General features: G+C 40.7%; 1 protein-coding gene across 1 annotated transcript; it reads left to right on the plus strand.

The window, feature by feature from the left end:
- Positions 1-1,075: 1,075 nt before the first annotated feature.
- On the plus strand, positions 1,076-25,315 carry cxxc4 (CXXC finger 4; the record flags this gene model as incomplete). The annotated part of the gene is made up of 2 exons (XM_083922176.1): positions 1,076-1,900; positions 25,234-25,315. 2 exons carry the CDS (start codon positions 1,076-1,078, stop codon positions 25,276-25,278), a joined length of 870 nt encoding a protein of 289 aa, XP_083778302.1. The 3' UTR covers positions 25,279-25,315.
- Between the last annotated feature and the right edge of the window lie 1,014 nt (positions 25,316-26,329).

Consider the following 26,329-nt stretch of genomic DNA (forward strand, 5'->3'; position numbering starts at 1 on the left):
AATGGGCTTTTATCTGTGGAAACCAAATCCAGACAGACTGGTGAAGAGAGAGAGAGAGAGAGAGAGAGAGAGAGAGAGAGAGAGAGAGAGAGAGAGAGAGAGAGAGAGAGAGAGAGAGAGAGAGAGGAAATGGAGCACTCTCCAATCATACACATGTATACCTATAAACACACACACACACGAGCCATCCTGAGGTAGCTGACACTGTCGTTGGTCTGGTCTATGATCTGGATGTAAATCCACCAGTGGCTGTCTGTGCTGTCATTGAGTGAATGTAATAGAGCTGGCCATGAATGAATACAAGGTGCGCTTAAGAGGCTGGACAGAGTTGTGTTTACATGGATGGGCCACCTCTACTATTTGGATTAGATGGAAAATGTGAAAATATTTAACTACGTTCCTCCTGGCACCCAAAGCAGATTATTTCTAAGAGCTTATATTGCAGGCCTAAGGTAAAAATATTTGTGTCTATAGCTACTGCTGTCATAATCTGCATCATGGTGGGGCTCTCCTCTAACTTTTCAAAATAGTGATATTTTGGATTGAATATACAGTTTCTATGTTTTGATGAAATGTACTCTTGTGTATTAAAATGTATTTATTCATTCTGTGAAGTAGCTGATTGGACCTTCTTCAAAATATGTAACAATACTTTGACAAGACATCTAAAAAAATGTTGAAAGTGTGGCATCTTTTTTGAAGCATGCTAATTCTTTCCCCCATTATAATAATGACATGTTGGTCTGTCACGTTATTGTCACCCGATGAAGATCAGTTGTGACTATTTGTGATAGTACCATTAGAAAACGCAGGGCGTAAACAATGTGCCAGAAGAGTCTTCAAGTGTTCAGCTGTTATCTTCAGAGGAAATCTGAAGCAGAGAAATGAAATATGATTAGGATGAAAACATTTGCCTCTTTAATGTGTAACTGTTGTTTGTTTGTTTTTTGTTTTTGCTTTTAGCACTGGAGAACATAAACCAGGATGGTAACACACTGTTCGTAACCAACTCCAGTTCGACAAAGGCCACTTTAACTTCACTCTTCTCCTGAACATTGACAACCATTCCTCAGCCATGGCTAACATAAACAATGCGCTTTGCATTGAGAACGGACAGAACGCAGATGTGTCTCTCTTACAAAAGGATAATCTTCAGGATGGTGGATTAAGCCAGCTTTTGGATTATAATGCGGAAATGGAAAGGTACAGGTCTTTTGCAAACTTTTATAAAACCAATGGGGCATTTCCACAGACTGCTAAAATTGCCCGCATCACAACACCCATTTTTCCGAGTGCTAGAATTGGCATGTCCCCTTGGAACTGCGATAACGCCATGCTCTGGGGAAGGAAATCAGCGGCAATAAACCCTAATAGGACCAGCATGCATAGAAATGACTCCCAGAGGCCGGGGAAGCCTGGCGTGCCGCCAGAGACGCTGCAAATGGCAAATAATAATTTCCTCTCTACCTTATCCCCTGAACACTGCAGACCTTTAGCAGGAGAATGCATGAACAAGCTGAAATGCGGCGCTGCTGAAGCAGAGATAATGAATCTCCCAGAACGCGTTGGAACTTTTTCCGCTATCCCGGCTTTAGGGGGCATCTCATTACCTCCCGGGGTCATCGTCATGACAGCCCTTCACTCCCCCGCAGCCTCAGCAGCCGTTACAGACAGTGCGTTTCAAATTGCCAATCTGGCAGACTGCCCACAGAATAATTCCTCGGTATCCAGTGGAAACCCAGCGAAGAAGAAAAGGAAAAGGTGTGGGGTCTGTGCACCCTGCAGGCGGCTAATCAACTGTGGTGTCTGCAGCAGTTGTCGGAACCGCAAAACGGGCCACCAGATCTGCAAATTTAGGAAATGCGAGGAGCTGAAGAAGAAGCCAGGCTCGTCGCTGGAGGTGAGAACCGGGGCTCTGCTTCCCCTTCTTTTGTTATTATCCTCTTGCACTCCAAAGCATTAACCTTTTCATCCAGTCACGTTCTAAGCCCTTGAAAATTGTTTCCATGCCCACCCATGCCTGAACATCCCCCCGGCTTCTCAAATCTGCCTACCCGCCTAGCCTAATTGGCAGTAATTAGGGGTGTTTGTGTGGAGCGCAAGCTGAGCTTGGCTCAGACACCCCTAATTGCTGCCAGTCAGGCTGGGGCTGGAACGCATCCGAACAACCCCGAGCTTGGCTCAGCTCCAAGCAGGGCTGGGAAATGGTTTTCAGCAGAGAGCCATCCCTCTCTGCACCCGGTCATTTTAACCAATTATGGAAACCGTCTCTGGATGGGGAGAATCAATATCCCACAAAGCCTCAGCCTCCGACCACCAAGAGATGGTGAGAGTGATGGCAGGGTTGCTGATGGCGTTTCTCAAGACATACCTAAGTTTTTTTGTGGGGAGGGAGTTAAACATCCTCACTGATCCTCTCCCACTGATCCTGTATAAATTGATTGTGCATATTACATTTGTGTCATTGTGACCAGTTATGGATCAATCTGGGGTATGCTACATATCAAGAAGGGTGAAGAGGCGGAAAAATGCATTGTCTCTTGGCAAAGAGTAATATATTAAGCACAGGCTTGATTGACAAGTAGCAAGAGGCTTCATTAGGAAAATCAGAGGGCAGTGTTGTTTTTAAAGGTTGGTTTTAATTGATTTATTTAGGAGCTGACATTTGGTTATCAAAGGCAAAGGCAGAATATGAATGTTAAGTTGCAAATATGATTCTCTTTACCCTGAGAGTTTGAACTTGCTCACTGGCTTGTATGGGTGAGTCACCAACAAATGCAACCTGAGGGCCTGATGATTTGCTCAATAATTAAGTAATTACATAGAGAGGAAAAATAGGTTAATTATAAAATATTACCTTATCTACTTGTGGAAAAACAGCATGTATGGATTCCTTTGTTCAGTGTGAATTTGTGCCATCAGATTGTCTGAATCCATGATTGATCTCTTTTTAAATGTTCATTTAGGTGTGTTTCTGTAGTGTTTTATATCATCTGTGCCTGTTGGTTTTCACTGATCAGGAAATTATGGAAGGATTCAAAGTAGATTGAGAATGTACTCGTCTGAATACAAATTTTGCAGCTTGTTCTTGACCCTGTAGTGTTGACAAGCTCAATGTGGCATAACATTATTTATTCATATGATTCTCATCATTATTGTCTCATGTACTCTACAATCCAGTGCTACATGGAGTTATGTCAGTGCAATCCCACTCTGACAGCATGCCATCCACAGCTAATATCCCTGATTAAAATCTTTTCAATGATTATGACATTGTAAGTCCAAAGCATCAAAAGTTTTTCCACTTAGCAACTGAAACATAACTCAAGAGACAAAATTAGGTGTGTTTTTTTACTTCTTTAACCCAAAGCAGTAGGTCAGTCACCCACTGCAAAAAAATGAATAAATCTGGAATTAGAGTCTGTATCAAGCGGCCTCCTGGTCTGAGAAGTAAAGTCATTGTGGAAGTGCCAAAAACTGCAGTTCATCAAGTTGCCACTTGAGGCTGACTCCAAAACAGTGCAATTCCCCAAAGAGCCCCATGTTAAAATTCTGCAGCAGAAATAAACATGTTTACAGCCTGGTACAAGAAACGGCTCTGGTCTCTAATTTCACTATTCATGATAACTGTACAGGGTTGACTGTTTTCATAACTCACCTGTTTAAATTATATCAAGGCTTTAAGTTCTACTTTGAGTGGCAGGTGGCTGCCGTCTCAGGGGGCTAACGTTAGCTGTTAGCCGTTAGCTGCGTGTCTGCTCTGCTACCAACCTACTGACACCTCAGTTCTCGGCCATGTTTGTGCTGTTGGTGCATGGATACTAAACTGACTCGATGGACGCATGTGTTAGTGCCTTTTAAGAAATGATTTATCCAAATGCATATAGTGCACAATGCTGTTGATACATCTAAATTTCAGTCCTCCATGGACTTCTTTTCAATGAACTTATGTAAAATGTTTGCAACAGAAGTGTGGGGAAATTTCATCTCAAGTTGTTCATCATCAATATTGTTATTATCTCATTGCAGATGTGTCAGTGTAATCTAAATTCAGTTGAATTGATTTGCTCAGCCTGAATTTAAGTTTATTAAGCCACTAAATAACTCCATCTCCAGGCTGCCGTCCTTGGTTTTCCTCCCAGGTGACGTAGTCTCGCGAGCCTATTAGCTTTCGCTAGCTTGGCAGCTTCGAGCCGGGCTTCATTTGGCTCGTCTAGCCTCCGTCAAAGTGCACCTCTTTGCCCATTTTTTGATTAGCCGGGTGCCAGTGCCAAGATGGCAATGGCCAAAGGTTAAAAAAATAGAAATAGTCACTATATTTCCCTCGCTTTAAGAAAATTAGACTTTTAGGACTCAAAATAAAGACAAAAATTAGTTGAAAGAGATTTTTTTCAGTGTAAAATGAAGATATCGAGATTATTTACATTTGGTGCAGCTATGCAAAACCAAAGTTTCATATTTAATTTATTATTTTGTACAGTAGCTTAAATTGATGCAGAATCTATATGACACTTTTCATTGAGTTTGGAACTTAAATAATGGGGACACCAGGGTTGGGTTCACTGATGGGCTATACGTTGGACGCATAAACCATAGAAGTTGGAAGTTGGAAGCTTGCTTAATATCGTGTACTAACAGGTGTCCTCAAACAGGTGTCCAGGAAGCTGGCCTCACATACATAATGCATGGGTAGACTCACTTTTGGAAAACATCCATTTGTAAAGACGGTTAGAATTACCAAGGGTGTGAAAACCCCTTGAACAAATCAACACTTGCTTTGAAAAACTCCTTCACTGAGTTCAGTAATTTATATTATGGACTTCTCCAGCAGTAATTGTTATTTTTGACTCTGCATCTGTAATTACAGGTGCACCTTCTGCTGCGGAAATGGGTTAGAGTTTAAAGGCATCTTAGAGGTGTGAAGTTTTGCTCTTGCTTTGACAAACTTTTATATGTACGTTAACAGGGAGTGGGTTTTTTTCACCTTGTTGGTGGTGCTAATGGCTTGGCTCACGGTTGAATGGGATTTTATTCAGAAGTGTGAGGAATTAGGTGGAAAAGTTTAGAAGGAAAATTTACAGCCCATATGTGCAAATTCACACGTGAACGGTAACAGGTATGCACACAATCTCTCTCTTTCTAAAGATGTACACAAACACACACATACGAGCCAACGCACACACCAAACATGTGCCTTGTGTACCTTTTGCCTTGAAAGAGACGATAAGATACTGGAAGCCAGTTAGATTTGGCTGTCAGTGTTTTCCACATGGGAATCACCCTGAACTAATTATATCTTAAGCAGCGGTGGAAAATGCAAATCAGAATTTTACTCACACCCCTGAAATCGGAGAGCCAATTTAATCTAATACCCCCTTTAATTTAGCGCGCTAATGCAAGGCCCTAGAGAATTGCCCTGTGTCACTGCTGTGCTGTTCTGCAGCAGATTCTGCTCTTTCTCTCTCTCCATCTGTGCTGCTCTCGGGCTCCAGGATGGATTAGTCTGGCAGAGGAATCTCATCTAACCTAACATTTCCAGAGCAGTTACCTTTGCGTAGCTTGAGCTCCTATGGCTCAAAGGTCCTTCATTAACTTTCAAATGCAATAATAGTCGTATGTGGGAAAGCTGTGTCTTCACCTTTGCTTACCTTACCTGTTTACTTCGACTTTATTTTGATTTCTGCAAAGACTTGTGAAAAAAGGGCCTGTCTTTTCTTAAATTTCGTAAATGTTATGCTTGCCAGCTTGTGTTGCGTAACAGCTTCATTAACATTGTGGACTAAAACTGCAGCCTGGTATCACCAAATGATGGATGAATGACAAACCAATTTCTCAAGTCATTACGCGCGTGTCATTTCACAGAATTTACTGAATTATACTGATATAGTATGAAAAAAGGCAGGACAGGATGGATGGAAGCATTAAACAAACACAGGACTTTCAGCCAGGAAAATGCTGTTCGTATCCCATGTGCAACTTATTTAACTTGAATACTTAATTAAAGTACATAACTTCATTTATGTAACAAACTTACTAATTTTAACACAAACCCTGAACAATTAGTTTTGTTTGAATTTGCGTTTAATGACGATTAGTTTGGAAAGAAAAGGGGGGGGGTTCAATGACCTAAAAACCTAAAATGTAACGACATGACCCACAAGATGTTTTTATTTCTACACCTTTCTACAATATCTCATTGAAAATTGGAATAGTACTAGGGTATGTGTCACCTTTGTGGACATGATCTGTGAGCAGATCACCCAAATAGGGATTTTCCTTCTCAAATTAATCATTTAAAGTATTTTTTTTATATGCCTGAAGCAGTGAACAAATTTATCAAGAAAAAAATCGATAAATAGTTAGAAAAATTAGACATTGTTATGTATTAATTACCTTGTGGCCCTTCAGATTTACTTGGTATTCAGTATCTAACAAGTGGCTCAATGGTAATACCGTGTTTTAAAATAATAACCTAAAAAAGCAAAACATGCAGTTCCAAAGTAAGGTTAACGATTGCTTAAGTTTATGATACAAGTTTATTATAATTTCAGCAGGATTTATTCCAATTGATATCAGTTTATCGGGCATTTTTTATTGCTTAATTAGTTAAGCTAATGTATGGGTTGCATTTGTAAATATTTTTAAGTGGACATCTCACATGTACTGTATAACTTCTCAAATATTCTTTGAAGACGCCACTCAAGCTTTATAGCGTTCTTTCAATGAGACATCTAAGGAATATACACTGTTCCTACAGTTTATACATTTCTCAGTTACTGTCACAGTGGATGTGATTTTGTCATTAATGGTATGTATTTTAAACATGACTGACACTGAGTAGAGCTCTAGTCAGATATTTCATTTAATCAATCCAACAGAAGTCTGACCAGTGATCTAACATCCAACAAGACTTTGAAACATTTCCAACATGTTGAAATCTTGGGTTACAACTGTTTATTATTTATCTTTCAAGGTTTTGTGTGTGAATAACTCGATAATGGAGTCTGATGCTTATGGACACTGTACACGTCTGAAACAACAACCTCAACAGCAATTTGATAGAAACATAACGATGAATCATAGGATTTCACTGGGTTGTTGACTATATTGACAGGAACACTTTGAGTGAAACAGCACCTGTGTTTTTGATGTTCATATTTTTCCAAAGACAAAGCAAAATCCTTGAAAGAACAACATCAAGAGAGGCTGCAATTTGATTAGTAGCATAACAAGCTGCAGTAAAAGCAGGAAAATGGCAAAACAAAAAATCTAATTGAACAGATTTCTCCTTTAAATGAAGAAATGTCAAAGGCCGGCATCAAGTCCTGTGCTGGAAAAAAGCATACTAAAGTAAGGGGATGTTCTTTCTCTCCCTCTCTCCCTCTGCTCTTTGTGCAGGGTTGATATGACTACATGAAATGGGTGAGATGAAAAGGTGGCATGGCTACCTAGAAACCCCTTGCTATTGTGATAAAAGACAAGGCCCAGAATGGTAGGAAGCAGGACCTTGAGGAAAATAGCTTGGATTCAGCCCCTTAATGAGAGCACGGGAGCCAAATAAGCAACGGCAGCCAGGTCTAATTTGTTTTAGGTGTGCTCAGAATAGATAAGGACAAATCTGAGGCCTTCACACCCTCCCCCAACCTTTGCCTCCCTGGAGATAACACTGAATGCTGCCAGCCAATCTCCGTGGGCAAAGGAGAGGGTGTAAAGAAATAAAATAAAAAAAATGAAGAGGGAAAAGCCTGACAGACAGACAGCCTTTAGATCTGCAGATCTCTAACTTACTGGATTTATTCAAGCTTTAAAACTGCAGATTAATTTGGTCGCAGAGGTCTGGGGGAGTGTGAAAAAAAAAAAGAAAAATGAGGCCGTACGCCACAGCGCATCTCAACCTAAAGGGCAACCTTAAGCTCCTGTCAAGACAATAGGATTTTGCCATCTGAACCACAATGCAGACCGCTTAATTATACACATTTTCCCTGCAAGCTACCCTCAGCTTCTTAAGAGCATGGGCCCCCTTATTCATTGTAATGCCCTTTTTCCCCTAGATTGGTCGTGCCGTGTGGATTTTCTGTCAGCTTCCATTTGCACCGAGTAGCTGTCCTCCTCAGGCCTTTTCTGTGCTCGGCAAGGCACAACCGCACGGCACTGTTAAAGAATTCATTGTTTTTGCCACTGCCACCAATTAAGGCCAAAGCGTAATCGGAGGCGTCTGGACGATGCCCTTACATTTTGTGGTCTGTCGCCTCCTCTGCCCCTGTTTGATTTAACATCCCTGGTTCAGTGGTGAAAGAGAACTCATTTCCATTGTCTTTATTATAGAGAGAGAAAGAGAGAGAGAGAGCTAGAGGGGGGTGGGGGGTTGTAGAAAGCAGCCCAGTGGAGGATGGACAGCGTGAAAGAGCAGGTGCGGGAGGACGTTAATGTGTGGCACTTTAAATTTTAAACAGATGAGAATCAATTATTGATGCTGACTCTGGCTGAGAAGTTAAAAGGTATCTCGTCATTACTGAGAGCCTGTATGAAAAAAAGTGTGGGAGAAAAGTCTTCAGCGAATGCATCACGGGATTGTGATGAGCACAGAGCATCGCAACAAGGTTTGTTTCTGCACATATTGTTTGTTTTGGCGCTAATGTAACATTTTTTACAAAGCCCCTTCCATTTAAGAAATGCTAACCTGATTGAGTTAAGACAACAAGGCCATTGGCAAATGAGTGTTTGAACTGATCTAACATGAGCTCAATTCATGCAGCCTGTTCAAGGCAGAAATGTTGTGCCATTATTCCATCTTGCCGTTCTGTATGAAAGGTATAAATACAGAACTCAGCAACAAGGATATTCCGCTGCATTCACACCAAATAAGGCATTGCTGCGAAAACGCTAGTCCTTCCATTCATTTGAATGTGCTGCTGTCAAGGGGATCACAGGAGATGCTGGGAAAAAAAACCTGAAATATGCAACCTAACATTACACTGCGGTGGCCAATCAAGTAACCTATCGGCAATCAGACAAAACACAATGGAGACGCAAATGGGCTATTTCAGTGAAACTCCCACACCACTGGATAACCCTGCGCTAATCGACACAACACCTGATTTGGTGTGAATGCAGCCTTGTGGTAGTAACAAAGCCAAATTGACGTCCGTGTAAAATGGACAGCCGGCATGACTGCACTAAACACACACACACACACACACACTGAATGCCAACGCCGTTACATGTTACACTGGCACGGTATTATGCTGCCATTGTTTGGTTCAGTGTAAGAACAGTCAGCGTAATGGCGGATTTTCTTTACGGCAGTATTGCGGACTCCCTGTGTAAAAAAGGCTTTAAAGAGCCAGATAAGAAAAGTTGTCCATGAACATTTTTATACTTCATATTCCTAATTTTCATTGTATATTCCTCCAAGAGACAAACTGCTGCATCCTTTGTGTCTTTATCATACACCTCATTAGGCATTAGCTATATTAATACAGAGTAAACTACGAATAAGAAAATAATGTATGATTCTGATAATGGCATATTTCTATCCCATGGTGTTCTTCAATACTGTTTTTTTGTGGACTGACATCTGGAAGTCGCTCTCATTTGTGGTGTGATCTACACTTTGGATATCTGCTAAGACAAGAAGAATATTCTATAATAGTTTCATTCATTTTGGATACCACCTGGAATACCTATAGTTTTAGCTTCTTTTATCCATTTATTGAATGATATATGATAAAGTTTGTGGTGTTGTGCAGTGGGGTGGAGTTTCACAGTGACTAAAAAATAAAAAATTAATTCCAGGCAGTATCTCTCTAGTGAAAGCTGTGGGCTCAGCTTTGTAGGCTCAGTGGAGCCTACAAAGAGTATGTGCAATGCAATATCACAGAAATATTTCCGTTAAAAATATTTGTAAAACACAATCACAGGATAACAGTATAACTGCTGACTTTAAGAGCCCAGTATCAAAAGGACCATGGACCTTTTAAGAGAGCCACAATGTGTGTGTGTGTGTGTGTGTGTGTGGGCTCTTGGAAGAAGACTCTAATGCATGTGTAGTTGGCTGCATACTGAAACAATGAGGAGAAAAATACAACCTTTTACCATTTACATCCGACTTTTGGTCATTGTTAAACACAGTACCTGGTAGTTTCCAGTCATACAAGATTTATAATTACAAAACCTTTTGTTTTAATTTTATGTGCAACACAGAGATGTCAAGATTTTAGTGTTGACAGCTTATGGCGTCCTGTTGAACTAGAGATTCAACTCTGATTCAAATCTAGTAACTTCCAACTTCTGAGTCACTCTTGTAGTAAGGGCAGAAGTGTAACAGGCACATGTGTGTGTGGATTTAAGAGGGTAACATACACACATAGGTGAATGTGTGTCATTAAAGTTTAGAAAAGAGCAAAAAAACAAAAAGTCAACACACATAGTGACCATGACCATAACATCTTACTGCCAAAGAGGCCGCTAGAAAAAAGGTATTTCAATTCCTACGGAGTACAACTTTTATAGGAACTCTTAAAAGTGTTCCTTGTTGGTGCAAGTGCTTTTAGAAACCTCAGCTATCCAAAGTTTGAGGATCAGCTGTCCCAACTCAGTCACATTATCAAGCTACGGTTGGCAGAAAATCAAACCAGGAAAAAACAATAAGTAAACGGATGTCATGACAAAAAAATCATGTGAATTTGAAGTTTATTGCATGGCAGTGTCCAACCAGTCATTTGACTATATACATTACAGGTGTTTTCACATGTATAGCATAGATTGTGTTGCACAACTAATCATATTAGATCATTTCATCATAATAAAATATAGTACTTTGTCCTTTACATATGGATCACAAATTGCACCTCTTAAATGGCAGCAACTCTTAAATCTGATATTTCCCCACCTATACTGTATATACATACAAGATGTGTCCATATGTGTTGATGAGGTAAAGCAGAGAAAAACATCAGAATGGCCCTTTAACTTGTAAAGTTACTTGATGCAGGTTGCAGTATTAAGCTGCAGATGAAAAAGAAAACTGAAATCATTGTTAACCTCATTGTCGTTGGCAAAACAGATTAAATGCAATATACAGGGCCATAGAACTGCAGGTCTACGGATGCACTAATGAGTTTATATCTATAGGTTAAAAGGAAGCAAATGACAGACGGCTTTGTGCAATTCAGCCAAGAAAACTGACGTGAAAGGGAATTTATGACTGACAACTGGTGATGGGAGGAATCGGTCAATGTGGTTAAAGCGCCTCAGTTTCTGCAAGTCAAATCTTCGCATGCTGCCACCTCCTCTATTGTGGCTCTGCTCTCACATTATGAATATTTCATGGCAAGCATCTGACACCATGCCCAGAAAGATATTTCAAGGTTTTTTTCTGATAGAAACCCTGGGGTTAGAGAGTGTCATAGAGGCGTGAAGTCAGTCTGTGGCCCCCAGGCGAAGAATAGGATTTATGATGCACCGGTTGATGACATCAGGTGGATATTTTCATTCCTGAGCGGAGAGCCTCTTTGTCCTCCACGACTGATAAGCCATTGAGCTGTTTGCTGTTTGTTGTCACTCCTCTAAAGATCTGTCTGTGGCGTTCTGTTGAGAAATGATTTCAATCTGTTCAGAGTGCAAGCTGTGTTTTGACAAACTGTGTGACCGGTTTCCCCGTCTGATCAGTGTGGAGCTGGAATGACTGAGCAGGGGAGAGTCTGCTTGGATTAGCTCTGTCTTAAATGCTGCCTTTAGCATATTACATTGTCACTGGCTTTCTCCTGACGATATCTCTCTTGTTTTTTGTCTCTGTCAAGTTTAACCTTCTAGTTTAACTAAAGCCTACTTATGTAATTCCTCGTTTTAGGTTCCTTCAAGTGAAATATTAGTCTTTTGACTCCAATTAGATGATTTTAATTCTTGTTTTTCTTTCTTCTCAGGGAGAGAAGGTTTTTTTTTTTACACACGCCTAGAGAGCTGACCTTACTGTGTTATTGTATGTGTATCTCAGCTTATTTCAATGAAATTAAATTAACAGCGCCAATTCAGTATTATATAAATGCATTAGTACAGGGGTTTCAAGCTTTCTGGCCTGAAACTGGAATAATGCTCCTCCCAAGATAAACATAAACATCTCTGCAAACCTCCACAGGGAAGGGTGTTTTGGGCAGTTTGGGCAATTTGTTATTATTTAACAGAACCGCCCCGTGAACGACTCTTTATAATGGATGTAAGTAGTTAACATGCAAGTAAAAAGGAAACACACCAATGTATCTAAGTCTTGCTTTAAAACAAAGCAATGCGTACTTGCGATCCTTTTCACAAGTCATATATATCCAGCTCAACCAAAGAGTGAAGTTTTTTTTTTTTTGCTTTATTTCAATAGTCCTGAAGCAGTAAAAGTATCAACAAAAGAACAAGAGAACAAGAGAAATAACTTAGATTAGAGGAAAGTCTGAAAAAATAAACATAAATTGTGCAGCAAAAGTTTGGTTTTACCCCTTTCTGTTCCTGCGAACCGAACCTTCACATTGTGATTGTGATCTTGTAACTTAAAGAGTGGGAAGAGCTGCTGGTTTCAGATGTATGATTCCCCAATTTCCATTTAAATTCTTTCTTTTAAAAAGGTACTCTATTGGAAATACTGAAAAAGAAGTGGGTTGGGATTGCCTCTCTTGCGGCTCTCACCCCAATACGTAAAATAACAAGGTTTTTTCACAGCCATACGCAGCCAGCGACCAACTATCACTACAAACAACAGAGAATCTCGGATAACAACACACACAGGTTGAGTGAATTATTCTCTACTCAGGACGTTTTTACTCCACTATATCTTTACATACAAAATAGTGATTATCTGCTATATTAATGTTGTTAAAATCGAGTACAATGCCTTTAATGATATTCCTAATGTCACTTAACATGGAAAAATGGGACACGCCTGGATAATTGAGCATTCCTTAAGGTTTATGTTTCTAGGGTCCTGAAGATAAAGTATACAGTTATTCACAAGAAAAAGAGATTAGAGGAAAGTCCGAAAAAAATATCACTTTTGTTTCTGAGAGATTAGAAATACTGCAATACCCACGAGCCTTGGCTTCTGCTGCTGTGGAGCAAAAGCCAGTGAAAGGAGCGAATCAGAGCTGCAGCTTAATCATAATGCGTTGTCCTTGTTGTGAACCATAGTTGCCAAATTAATCCAAAATTAACCTAAAATCTGAAACCAAATGTATTTAAACTTTAGCTTTCTTCGTGCCCTTAGCAGGGCACTTAATGGAACTTTAAGCTCTGTTTGGATGCTTCTTACAAAATTCTTACCAAAATGCACCTTGGGAGTCATACTTTAGTTTAAAAAACCTTTATCTATTCAGGGAAGTTTCACTGGGAGCGCTGCTCTCTACTGTAGTAAACACCCACTCAATTTCAAAATCTACAAACGTTCACACCTGGAAACTGCTCAGTACAACCACAGTGTGACCTGCTGGCCACTGAGCAGCTCCACTGGAGCAGTTGAGGTTAAGGGCATTGCTCAAGGGTACACCGCTGGTGCTAATGAGGCAAGGCAAGCGCTGTTACTTTAACTTTTCCCTCATAGATTATCTTGTCCGGGATCAAACTGTGACCTTCCGCTCACAAGCACGCTTAACTAACATCGTAACTTTGCACTGATTATCTAATCAAGAAAGTTGAATGTCCATCTAAGTCATATAAATTCTCCAACTGTGAATCGCCTAACATTGTCAATGAAGAAAGGATTTTTACCCCCAAAAAGAAAGGACATCCAAAATAATTGTGGTCTGCATCTCAATTCTTAAACCCTTGATGACTTGTTGAAGGTCAAGTGCACATTTTAAAACAGTACCTAACCTCGTGTACCAATACCAGCAATTGTTGCTCATATATTCTGTATAATAAGTAGCTAATAGGTATAAGCAGAGTAATGGCACTATACCAGACACGTGCCAATTGGCTGTACATATTCAAAATTTTAATATTTACTAAACTGAAATTTCTGTTACTCGCTGAATTGAGTGCACAGATTGACTAGATTAAAGTCTCCATTACTGTACGTAAGTGCAATTAAGGATTCAACTTCAGTTGTGTGTATTTTCTAATGCTAACCTAAATATTATGTTGATTTACAGTAAATATGTAGAGCTCTGCATATAGACCTTGTCAGTTTAAGGGCTCCCACACAGATGCTGAGAAATCTGCTCAAAACAAGAAGGCCTGCTCCTACTTTGCATTTCAATTTAACATTTCAGAGAACTGGCAGCATGTTGCCTCACTTAGCCCTCACTTCGTTACACCCACATGGCTTCTCGCCGTGCTTGCTGACGTCTTGCGCTGTTCAAAGGGCTGCAACTTGGCTGAGAAATAGGGGATTTCCATACCAGATCCCTCAGGTATCTACACACTCAAACGCGTGTCCTGCTCATCTTTCCCCTTGTCCCTAACTGCAATCCTGCCCTTCTCCCCACTCACGCTGCTTTGATTTCTCGTCTCGGAGCTCAATTGACCTCACCATTGCATCTCTTTGTATTGTTTTCCTGAAGTCTCAGCAGCACCTGAAAGCTTCTACGCTGTCTCCCATATAGGGCTTGCTCCCAAAGGAGAGTTAGCTTTATAGCATTCCTGTGTAAAATTGCTTTACTTGGACAAGGGTACTTAGGTGAAGCTAATTGAAATGGAGGCCCGCACTATTGTACTTAGTAGCAGGTAGGTGATCCAGGCTACAGACGGCAGCCTCTGACCCAAGGGTGCAGCCTCGGTATCTTCCTACGAGGGTCGGCTCAGCCTCTGTCTGTGAGGGCAGGGATTTTCCATGCATGATAAATGGAAGAGGCATGGCGTCTGAGCGCTGTTTCAGCGAGAAAACTTGATCCCTTTTTAGCCTAGATATCGCTCACCTTGTATTGGTTCATTGTGTAAGAATGTGTGTATTCTGTGTTATAGGGCAACATTATTAAACTAAGTCAGTTAGTGCAGACAATGTAAATAAATACGAACTTTGAGGCCTTGTGACAACTTATTTTGATGACAAATGCTGATGGATTACTGGAAATAAACCTCTTGAGTATTAGCATTAGTTATTTATAAGCTAATGTTAATGAAGATGCTTGTATATAATCAACCCCTTTAAATGATACAAATTTGCTTTGTCTGCACAGGAGTTGTAGGGGATGGTTGGGTATATACGTCACATGATTTTGTGTACCGTCTTCTATGTTTTTAGAGTTAGGCTGCTTGGTTATTTAGCATTTATAAACACTTAATAAATGGTTTATAATACACAATTATGTAAATGTAACCATTACAACTATTTCAGTAGAGAAGTTACAACTGCTGACAAATATAGTACATTAATACACACTTAAAATGTCCTTATATCTGCTTTCGACTTATAATGTGTTTTATGACATTTATTCAATCTTTGTCCACAGCTTATAAATAGAGGAACTTAAAGTGTTACCCAAATATTTGTTTCATCCATCATTAAAACCCAGTTCATGGCTTCTCGTAGCGATCCTATATGTTTATTTTATGGATACTAATCAGCGACTGTATAACAGAGATGGACGTAGCGTCTTGGTCTAAAAGGTGAGGCCAATGTGGAAGTGCCTCAAACCTGCATTCTCTCTCATTTCCAGCAGGGGGCGACTCAACTGGCTCCAAAAAGGAAGTCTGATTGTATACAAATCAATGAGAAAATGAACCTACTTCTGAATTAATTTATACCTCACCAATAATCCACTGCATGACTTGTGTCAGCAGTTTGAAAAGTCGCCAATTTCCGTCTTTAGCATTTAGCTTAGCGCCATTAAGATGACAGTGACAGTGGAGCGCAGCATGAAGCTGCTTAGTGCTCCACTCCAGCTACTCCCCTTATCCAAATACGGTCACAAATATATATATATATATGGTGATGGCCAAAATGCCAATCTCCTGGCTTCAAACGGTATTCCACAAACCTATGGGTCACAGTCAAAGAAGCTACATCATCTCTTATACAGTCTACGATACTGATACTGTACATCTTCTAAGTCAAAGTTGACGTCATTAAATTCAAAGCTTCTACAACCACAATATCCCCTGTTTGGTTTCAGCCTCGGACCATGTTGCTTGGTGTATAACTGTCTTTCAGTGTTTCCTGTTAGTATCTCGAACCAATATACAATAAATGTGACATTAGTTCTTGGGCAGGAAAATTTGGTTAACATCCCCAGATTTGAAAGGTAAATTCCTATTGATCTCACATAACGCATAAATCTGGATTTCAGTGGTTTGAAACTTTCAAGCATGGTGCCACGCCCCAATCAGTGATTTCACTGGCTAAGCAGGTGTTAATGGAAACCATCTTCCATGCCATCACTGATTGCGGCACGTCTGCAGGAGAGCAGTGGATTGCAGTTCAGTAATGTGATTCAACATATACTGACTTCCTCATAAAGTGACATATTGCATTGCTGCCCCAGTTATACTGGCCTCGTTCCATTTCACTGTCCACTCAATAGCTCCCTTACTGTTTGAAAAAAAGTGTATTTTCTGAAGCCAGTGAGCCTTGGCCTGTGTCACTGCAAACCCACTCCTATGGAGGGCTAGTAAAATATACGTCCTACAGGAATACTGCACTGTAATTACATTCCCCTATTAGCATATGGAGGCTTGGAGTCACACTGCACTCAGCCTCCAGCAGCACTTTGCCATATGGTCCGTCTGCGCTTCTCAGGCGATATTTGGCAAGACTGTTGCAGAAGGTCAAATATCAAGTCAGAGGAGTGTGCCAGAATTGCATCTATGCTAATTGCTCTCTCTCTCTCTCTTCCTCTGCTCCCTCATCCATCTCATGCTCCTCTGCACCTCACGCTCTCTCTCTCTCTCTCTTTCCTCCCTCTCCTCCTCTCCCACTGAAGTAAGTAATCTGCTTTAGGATGTTTCTGAGATGGAGATGGATTTGGTTTTCCTTCGCTGCCCCTCAGCCTAATCTCCCCCCTGTGACCACCCCGCCTCTCCCAGGCACAGCTCTTAAGCACACCATCATACACCACCCCACCCCCTCCAACCCCACTTCATACATGCCTAGTCAGCAAAAAACTCCAAAATTCCTCATTACTCACAAACATCCGCAATACACTTAGCTTGATTTGATCGCATGGATGCCTGGTGTAAGGCTCGATCTTGAATGAAAAGATTGCAACTGTGTAGCATTTTAATATTGGAATGCTATCATGACACCGATGTACTTGAGTTCTTTGTGTGCATTAGTGGAGTGAGCATATTCAAGAGGGGCTGTTATGTGAATTCATATGCTATTCAGAGGAAAATAGGTGGAAAGAAATAGCTTATGATAGTCCACTTCATTTGTTAATATCTCATACTTAAGGTTGTCCACGGAAAATATAATACGCTGATGACTTGTGTAGAATATGAGCTGAAAAATTGCTAGTAAATATCTGCAAGGGTTGATAATGTGCTGACTTATGGGCCACAGAGATTTTTTTACTAATTGATTCTTGAGGGAGTAAAATGCTGATGCAAACACTTGATTGATAATATAAACTTCAAATCGTACACCTTGATTTATTAAAAATTTCAAATGCAGTCCAAAATCTTCATAAATTGGACACTTGTAGAAAAGGTTAAATTACTAAAAAATCACATGTCAAGCTTTTGCAGTATGGCACCTGTTAAAAATGAATGGTATGTAATAAGTGTGGGTATGTGGCCTTTGTGTTCTTACACCACAGGGATTGTATGTCCTTTCATTCTGCTGGCTGCTGCCCAATGATCTCATATGAAATATGTCCAAGAAATAAAAATAGCATAAATAATTGGTAAAACAGTAAGAAATTGAGCACTTTTTTTTTTCCAGAAAACATTGTTATTTCATTTAAAAGACGTAGTATGTATTATCCTAAAAAAACAAATGTATAAACAAAAGTAGTCCCTGTCAATCATCATTTATGTGTCTGTATCTGCAGAGACCCTGTCTTCCAGCGCACATGGTGAGGAGTTCAGTTTCCCAAAATGCTACTTTGTCACACCCCTCACCCTCAGCGTGGCATACTGACAGACAGGGCACAAGGCGGTGTGTCTGTTGTACTAAAACACACAAAGAGACATGATGAAGCTTTGCATTCACTTATAATTGAACATGACGGCACCTTCCAGCAGGGTTGTGCGGAGGTGTATGTGTTTATTTGTGCTTTGGACGTAGTAACCACTGTGAAATAATAGAAAATACTGTTTTATTCCTCTCATTCATTGTTTTGTCCTTACTGAATGGCGCTCGATGACTCTTTATTCACTCTCTAGCTCTCTCTCTCTCTCTCTCTAGCCGTTGAGCCGGGGAGGAGAGGAGGGGCCAACTCTGAATGCTGTGTGTTTACTAACAGTAAGCTATACTTTCTACATATTATACCTTTAAAGGCAGTCAATATATTAAAAATACTACAGAGAACTGCAGTTACAGTACAGTGACATAATCACTGCAACAATTCAAGAGCAATTTGATTTACACTATCTTTTTTGCTTTAGAATTGATATCTCTATCATTGTTCATGATGTTATTATGATAGTCTGAAAGTTTTACTGTGAAAGTTATAATTTGAGGAAAAATTAAGCCTTTAATGTTAACTCAGGGTAAATGTGCTGCAGTCGCCTCCTCAACTAATTTTCAACTGAAGTCCCAAGCAAAAACTGACAGAATGTATAAAAAAACAGTTAGTTTCAAATTACAGTAAATCAAAAAATTTTAACTGCCCAAAAATATTAAAATGATTTAGATTGAAATGTCCCATAATGTAAAAATTGTTTGCAAAGCGGGTTAACATGCTCTATAAATACTATGAAAGTATCAAACGCTCAATTCACAGAGAAATGCATACAGGCAGTATTCAGTAACTGTGCTTTTAAACAAGTCACAAACATACTGTATATACAAATATACTGTATATACAAATATACAGTGACGTTACCTGATTTTTTCAGGAGGGGGGCTTAAAGAGACTGGTGCTAAAGCGTAGCGTATCAGATCGAGGGTGAAAACAGGTATATTCGGAGGCCAAACGAGCAGTGTAGTAGTGACGTTAGGAGATTTACCTACTAAATGAGAGTCACATTTAACAACTTATACTTCATCGACACACTCCTGTCACCGTGCAGTAACGCACATTGCTATTGCCAGATACAGAACACTGGATAACACTTTTAGCCGTAAACAAATAAACCACAGAGCAGAAAGATAATTTCCTCACGGCAAATGCTTATTTCATTACAGTCAGCTTACTTATTTACTTATTATCGCCATATTTTTGATTAATGATTTTGTATATGCAGGTAATATATTCGAGGTTTAAGCCTTTGCACAGAGCAGTGTGTTTGTGTTACGGTGTTGTGCTGCGGGACTGGGGGCAGTGGCGTGTGGATGACTAGATGAGTGGTCTGTCCGTGATAGCGGCCTTGGAGAGGTACCTTTTATAAACGGCATTGGGTGGCTAGAATATTGGCTACAAGCTTCAAGATGAGATTTCAACCCCCACCTACCAACGCCTGTAACGGTGCAGGTGATGGATTGCTATACCTTCCAGGTTTGAGCTTGGCAACGCCCCAATATTCCTGCAGAATAAAGTGACAGGCAATATATAACACATCAGTTAAGGCTGACTGCACCGCTGAAACTTCCCCCCCTCCCCTCTTCCTGAGACCTGGAGATCAGCCCTGAATGTTTGGCTGGCTCCCAAAGTCCTCCTTCCTTGACTCCGATGAAACACGCTCTTGCCTTATTCCCCTTTCCCATCTCTCCCTAGTTGTGTGTGCTTCACCACTAGTTTGCCTAAAATAACCAAAAAAACCTTTTCCTGTATGTTGTCATTTTTTATTGAAATGATCACACACCTAACTTTTCTGACTGTAGTTCTGAGGTGTCAGATTTACTTTGTGCGAGGGGTTGGTGGCAAAAGAGAAGACAAATTGCCTGACCTGGGTATGCATACAAATTTCACTTGCAGTTGTGATGCAGTGAGAAAAGTGTCTGTAATTATTATTTCTTTTAGTCGTTTTTTACTGTAGTTTGTGTGTGTGTGTGTGTGTGTGTGTGCGTGTGCGTGTGCGTGTGCGTGTGCGTGTGCGTGTATATATACTTTGTTTGCAGGCTGTCAGAGCTGCATCCAGAGGATTGTGGTTATAAAAAGTGGCCTGGTTCCCGGTCTGTAAGTTAATAAATAATAGGTATTGTCTGGGTAATGTATGGGCCATGTGCTATAATGAGCATTGTGAAACACATCAGCACACTCCCACAGGCTGCTATTCAACCTGCCCAGTGCCACTGTCTCTCCCTGAGATTCCCCCATATATCTGTCTCTGCCCTGCTTCTATCGGTTCCATCTGTACTCTGATTTTTCTGCCACACTACACAATTTTTTTCCAGGATACTTTCTCATCTCGAGCACATTTTTTATATCTCTATGTATGAGGAGATTCTTGAGAATTCCTAGACAGAAAAAAAAGGGTGGAGGGAGAAGGCGAGTTTGTAGTCTGATGGAAAAAAAAACATCACCCGCAATTATGGCAAATTAAAAGTTTTATGATGTTGTGTGAGCTTGGGCGTGTGTGTGCCTTGAGTGTGTGTGTTGGTGGGAGGGAGGGTAGGGGGAGGCTCTGTGACAAGGCTGGCTGGGAGCACAGAGCTGAGGGTTAGTGCCAGACATGTCTCAAGAGAAACCGGGGCACATTTGCAATCACCCCGAGTTCAAAAGGGTAATTTATTCACAGTCTGTGGTTAAAGTAGGGCTGCTCAGAATGCCAGTGGGATTCTGCTGGGAAGCAGAGTAGTAGAGACACATTATTTTCATTTTCTCTCCCCTTCTTGTTTTTTTTTTCATTATTTATCCGTCTCCCTCTTTTGCTTTTCCCCTCATCGTCCTCTTCATCGCCTGTTGTTGTTTCTGCGAGCCCTGTGTGGCGTCTTTTAACACACGCCGGCGAGCATATTTCACTTTTACACTCATCCGCATTGACGTCCCGGTGCTGATTGAATTTTGAGGCGCTGCGGCGTCTGCCATTATCATCCTCATCGTCTTGAGTGGTTTATCTCTGGCCTCAGCTCAGTGTGACGCCAAGGCTACGGGGGAGAGGAGGGGCATGGCCGGGGTGAGCTGGGGATTTGAGGAGTGCTCATGAAGGTTTTTTTTTATTATTTGCATGGAAAAGACGGAGGACTGGCCTTAACCTGGATGTTTAAGATTATGCTTGGAGGTTTATGTTGTGTGTGCATATGCGCAGATCCAGAGCAGCCTTTACAAAAGCGGCTTGATTCTGCGTCCAGTTCGAGCCAGTGCTGTGTTTCTACCGCCTCATCTCAATCATCTTGTGGCTTCAGCATTTACTGCACCTGCCAGGTTCAGTTAGGATCACAGAGTGTCATGGCTGCCCAGAGACCTCACACTGCCTTGCCAGAATCAGCAGAGAATTATTCCACCACATGTCAGTTTTTACTGTGTCGTTATCACCGAAAGCCACCGGCAGACACTTAGAATACACCGCCTACTGTGGTGGTGTGGTGGGGTTAATTTGAGGTCTGGAGAAATCTTTTCCTCTTCCTTCAGTCAGTTCAATACTCGGCCGTGTGCATTCATTGCCAGGGCGGGAAATTGCGGTGTGTCGTTGTAGCCAGGTTGTTATGTATGCTCTGCTGCAGTGTTGACGTGAGGCTGAGCTGCTGCCACAGCGTCTTGATTTGAGGTGAAACCTCGGTATCGCTTCCGTGTCCCCGGTGTAACACTATCAGCCCTTACCTTCTCCCCACCTTTCTCTCTTCGCTTTTTCCCTCTTCGTTTATCCCTTTTATCCCTCTCCGTCTCTCCCTGTTGTTTCTGTATTCTTGTGTCTTTTCTCTCTCACTCTCCCTGGCGGTTGATGGAGTGATTTTGAAGGCGCATGCAGGTGGGGGAGCAGACAACGCAGAGCTGTGCTAATTGAGCCTTCTTTGTGCCTGGTCACTGCAGTGTGCTGAAGCGAGGAGGCCCGGGAGTGAATCCAAGCAGCACTCAAGAGCCCCACTGGATCGATAACGCGGGAACTTAACAAAACAGAGACATGCCGAGTGCCCAGATCAGGGTCATTATTGTCTCTGGCGAGCCGCACTTCCACCAGGGACTGATCAATGTGAGAATATGGATCAAGATAAACATTCTCACCTCTCCTTTCCCTCCTCTTTGCCTCTGCTCGTAGAGCATCACATTCTAAACCAAGAGAGCAGAGCTTGAGGCTGAAAGTGCCCCTGTGGATGCGCCATATCCAGTGCGGACGTGCCGGCGTAACCACAATATTTGAAGTATACATGCTTGTTGTGCTCTCTTCCTTGTGCCTTAAGAGAAAGACTTGTCAGGGTATTCCTAACTTATGCATTGTGTCTATTTTTTTCTCTCTTCGTGTGGCCCTCCAACAACTAAAAACTACAAATAACTGTGTAAAAAAACAACCCAATCTGTATAAAAAATATTAAGATACATACCTTATTGTACCAGAGGGCAATGTAAGGTAACAGAGCTTCCAAATCCTGCATAATCAGCTACATTATCACTAAAAAACTAAATATGCACACGGTGAAGCTGGCAGTAGCCACAAGCTACTGATGGAGTCTGTATAGCACGTAAAAAACTCTGCTTTGCCCTGCCTACCCTATATATATATATATATATATAGGGTCTACTATATACATAAGGTCTACTATAAGGGTAGTCAAATTACAGAAACACCTCTCTGTGATTTCATTGAACTTCGATATCTAACAATATTTTGCTTTTAAAATCGTCATTCATATAACATTTTATTGTTGTTTAGCATTTGCATAATGTTTTGTTTCTCCATCCATCCATCCATCTTCAACCACTTGTCCCTATCGGGGTCGCGGGGGTGCTGGAGCCGATCCCAGCTGACATAGGGCGTGAGGTCATCAATTAACCTAACACGTGCATGTCTTTGCACTGTGGGAGGAAGCTGGAGAAAACTCACAAGAGGAGGGTTTGGGGGAACATGCAAACTCCGCAAAGCAGGGCCCCAGTCGGGATTCAAACCAGGAACCCTCTTGCTGTGGCGACAGTGCTAACCACCACACCACAGGCCGCCTGTAATGTTGTGTTTCTCCAGTCCAACCGACATTATTGATGTATAGCTCAGGGACATGGTTATGTGGGTTTTATTCTGGGGAATTGGAAGGAAACGATAGTTAAAAAAATCTAATTTTCCTCAATGTTATCTGGGGGTTCAAAAAACTCACAATGTAACTATGGTCAAATCTGCCACCTTCGTTTCATCCCACCCATTCTTTCTTTCAGTTTTCTCAACTATCAAATATCTTAAAAACTAAAAATTACATGAAAATGTATTTATGAAAGCCCGACTACTTTCTAAAATGATGAAACACACAATTAATGGACCTATGTTGACATAACAAGGGGGCAGGTGTCAGCTCGTTGCAATTAAGCAAAAAAGAACACATCAGATCTGTGAGAGCTTCTTGACCCTTCAAAAATATGATGGTGTTTCATTTCATCCGTGGCTTTAAATTGGCGATGATGGTATCCTGCTGTTCTGGGTCCCTCCATTATTCACTTGGAAGGATATTAGTGCTTGCTTAATGTGGTGTGAAAAAATGGTAAATGGTTGCTAAATACATGGGAAACAATGTATGTGTCAGTGTGTGATGGTGAGCCAGCACCTGCCTACATGAAGTCTACCTTTAGTTTAGGTTCTCTCCATAAAGTGATGAGGAAGAATGTACTAAAATGTTATTCATCGCATATTGTTTGATACCTAATGACTGAACACTTGCGATTATTAATCCTACAGGTAATGGGACACGGCGCTGAGGATGATTCATGTTTTTTCTAATGAATTGTTATTGGGGATTTTTTGTTTAGTCGATACCTACTAAGTTGAGTAAAGCAGATATTTAAGTGGTCTGTTATGTAAATCACTGGCTGGTGCTTCTGATGGCATCATTGACCAAACTCACATTTGACACGAGTGAAATGTCGTCCACAGACGTTTGACCGTATATTGACTTTGTAAATATGGCTGGAGCACTGTTTGCTAATAGGGTAGTTACACAGATGTCTAAAGGTTCCAACTCAAATGTAAAAACATTGATCTGTCACGTCAGTGAAAGTGTAAAAATTGGTGATGTGCTAAATTTGGCTACATAAAAGAAGAAATGTGTAACAGCTAGAATGATGGGCATACATGTACAGCATGGATATACTATCCATATACTTGGACTATACTGAGTGATATCGCTGGAATAATCATCACACTATTAACCCAAATATGTTTTATAATATCAATATATCACAATAACAAAATGGCAAATATGTGTAAAATGACATGTAAACTAATCAAACTGACACTGATTTAAATATGATATGATACGTTTTTTTAATGATATTAAATCATTGCGATCTCTACTGCACACTGCAAATAATGTTTACATTTGGTCCATAAGCTGTATAAGCCTGAGAGCATGAATCTGGTGCTAAAGCTCTCATCAGTGTGCCTTTAAAGGCTCCACATATGACACTTGGTATTAAAATGTCAAATTGCTCTCCACTCTTACTAAAGTGATTTTAGTTGTGATTATGCACTATTTCCCCCCTGTCAACAGCGAGAGAAAAATAATCAAAAAATGTGCTAATTGGTCATGGGGATTGGTGGGAGACTTCGGTATTTTATGTCTTTGACTTCCAAATGAGTTTGGGAAAGGAGAGGCTGTCACTCTGGCATAGAGGTTTTGGAGAGAAGGAGGAGGGGGGGCTGCTGGCGTGGGCTCAAATTGAAATGATGCACTGTTCCCCCTCACTGCAGCTAGAGCTCGCAGTAATTAAATGCCTCATTGTTGCTTCTTGGGAATTTGTATTGAATATTTCATCCAGCGTAATGATTATTTGGGTGTGGGTGGGACGTGGATGTAATCACCTCGGCTGGCTCTTTGATGAAATACTTGGTTTGGCGGTTGTGCTTTATAGCCACTTTAAGTGTCCTTCTGGGTTTTTACTTTACTTAATTCCCATGTAATTTCAAATGATCCAGTTCTGGTTCTAATATTACTGATTAATGACGTCTATAATTTCTAAATGTCTGATTTATGTATGCTTTTTTTTTTCATTTGCTGGAGCTAATACCTGACATGACAATGGCATGACCTTGAAACCTGTAACTTAAAATATGTCCTTCCCATTTTGTCTCTTACAGAGGACGCCGGTCAACAACGGCGAAGCTTTTCGGTGGTTCTTTTAGAGAGGTGAACCATGGCTGCCCCATCCAGCCGCAGGAGGGCAGGTGGGACTCTTGACTCTCTGCCAGGAGCACTTCATGGGTTCACAGAACCCAACGCGCACCAACACATTTGATGAGGACGAGCGAAGAAAGTGGACAGACAAAAAGATAAATGAAAACATAATGGTGTTGTTTTAACTCTGTAATTTCCTTTTCTGTGTAATTATTGTACCTTTTGACAGTATCATAATGTATATTTTTGGTGTCTATGAATGTGTTTTCAGTGTTGTGGCTGTAGGTTTTACAGCCAATCCTATGTAAAGGACTCAAACAGACAATCATACAATCATACTGATTCCGTCAAACCGAAGAGGCCACAAGGATTGATGATATAACAAACACAACACACTTTAATCTGGAGCAATAAACTATTCTGTTGCTTATTCTTCAACATTTATTTTATGTTGACTCTTGAATTCTTTTATCAAACTGAATCATCTTTTAGTTTTGCCTTTGATTTAATCTGAAAACCATATTTTTAAGTGCCACGAGAATGTTAAGACCGTCGCTGGCAGTGTAACGTCGTAAAATTCCCATACTACTAACTGCATTCTCAATTACGTTTCAAAGAAAACTTTTCACCTTCTGGATAACAGTCGCTGTTTTGAACATCCCGTTAACGTTGTGAATTGCTACTTGGTTAGGTTAAGGGAAATATTGTGGTTTTGGTTAAAATAATAATTTGTCACAAAATATAATAAATAACACCATTAACTTTTGGTTTCACTCTAAACACGAGCTAAAAATCCTCCTCCCTTTGCGAACATCCACAGACCTTTATCAGAAAGGATTTTGTAATATATCAAAAACAAAAATAATCCAGGGGAGAATATGTAAACTGAGAATGCAGTTTAATTGTATGGGAACATCATTTTAAGCAGCCAAGGCTCCTGATTGAGAACGATGACGTGAAGGATAGCAGCAGTGCTTTTGTGACGGACTTGTTGACTTGTTTTCGTATTTGAGTGGACTCACTGCAGAACAGGGCACATTGTCTTGTGTGGTGAGTTGA

This window comes from Echiichthys vipera, assembly GCF_963691815.1.
Source record: "Echiichthys vipera genome assembly, chromosome: 2".
NCBI lineage: Eukaryota > Metazoa > Chordata > Actinopteri > Perciformes > Trachinidae > Echiichthys > Echiichthys vipera.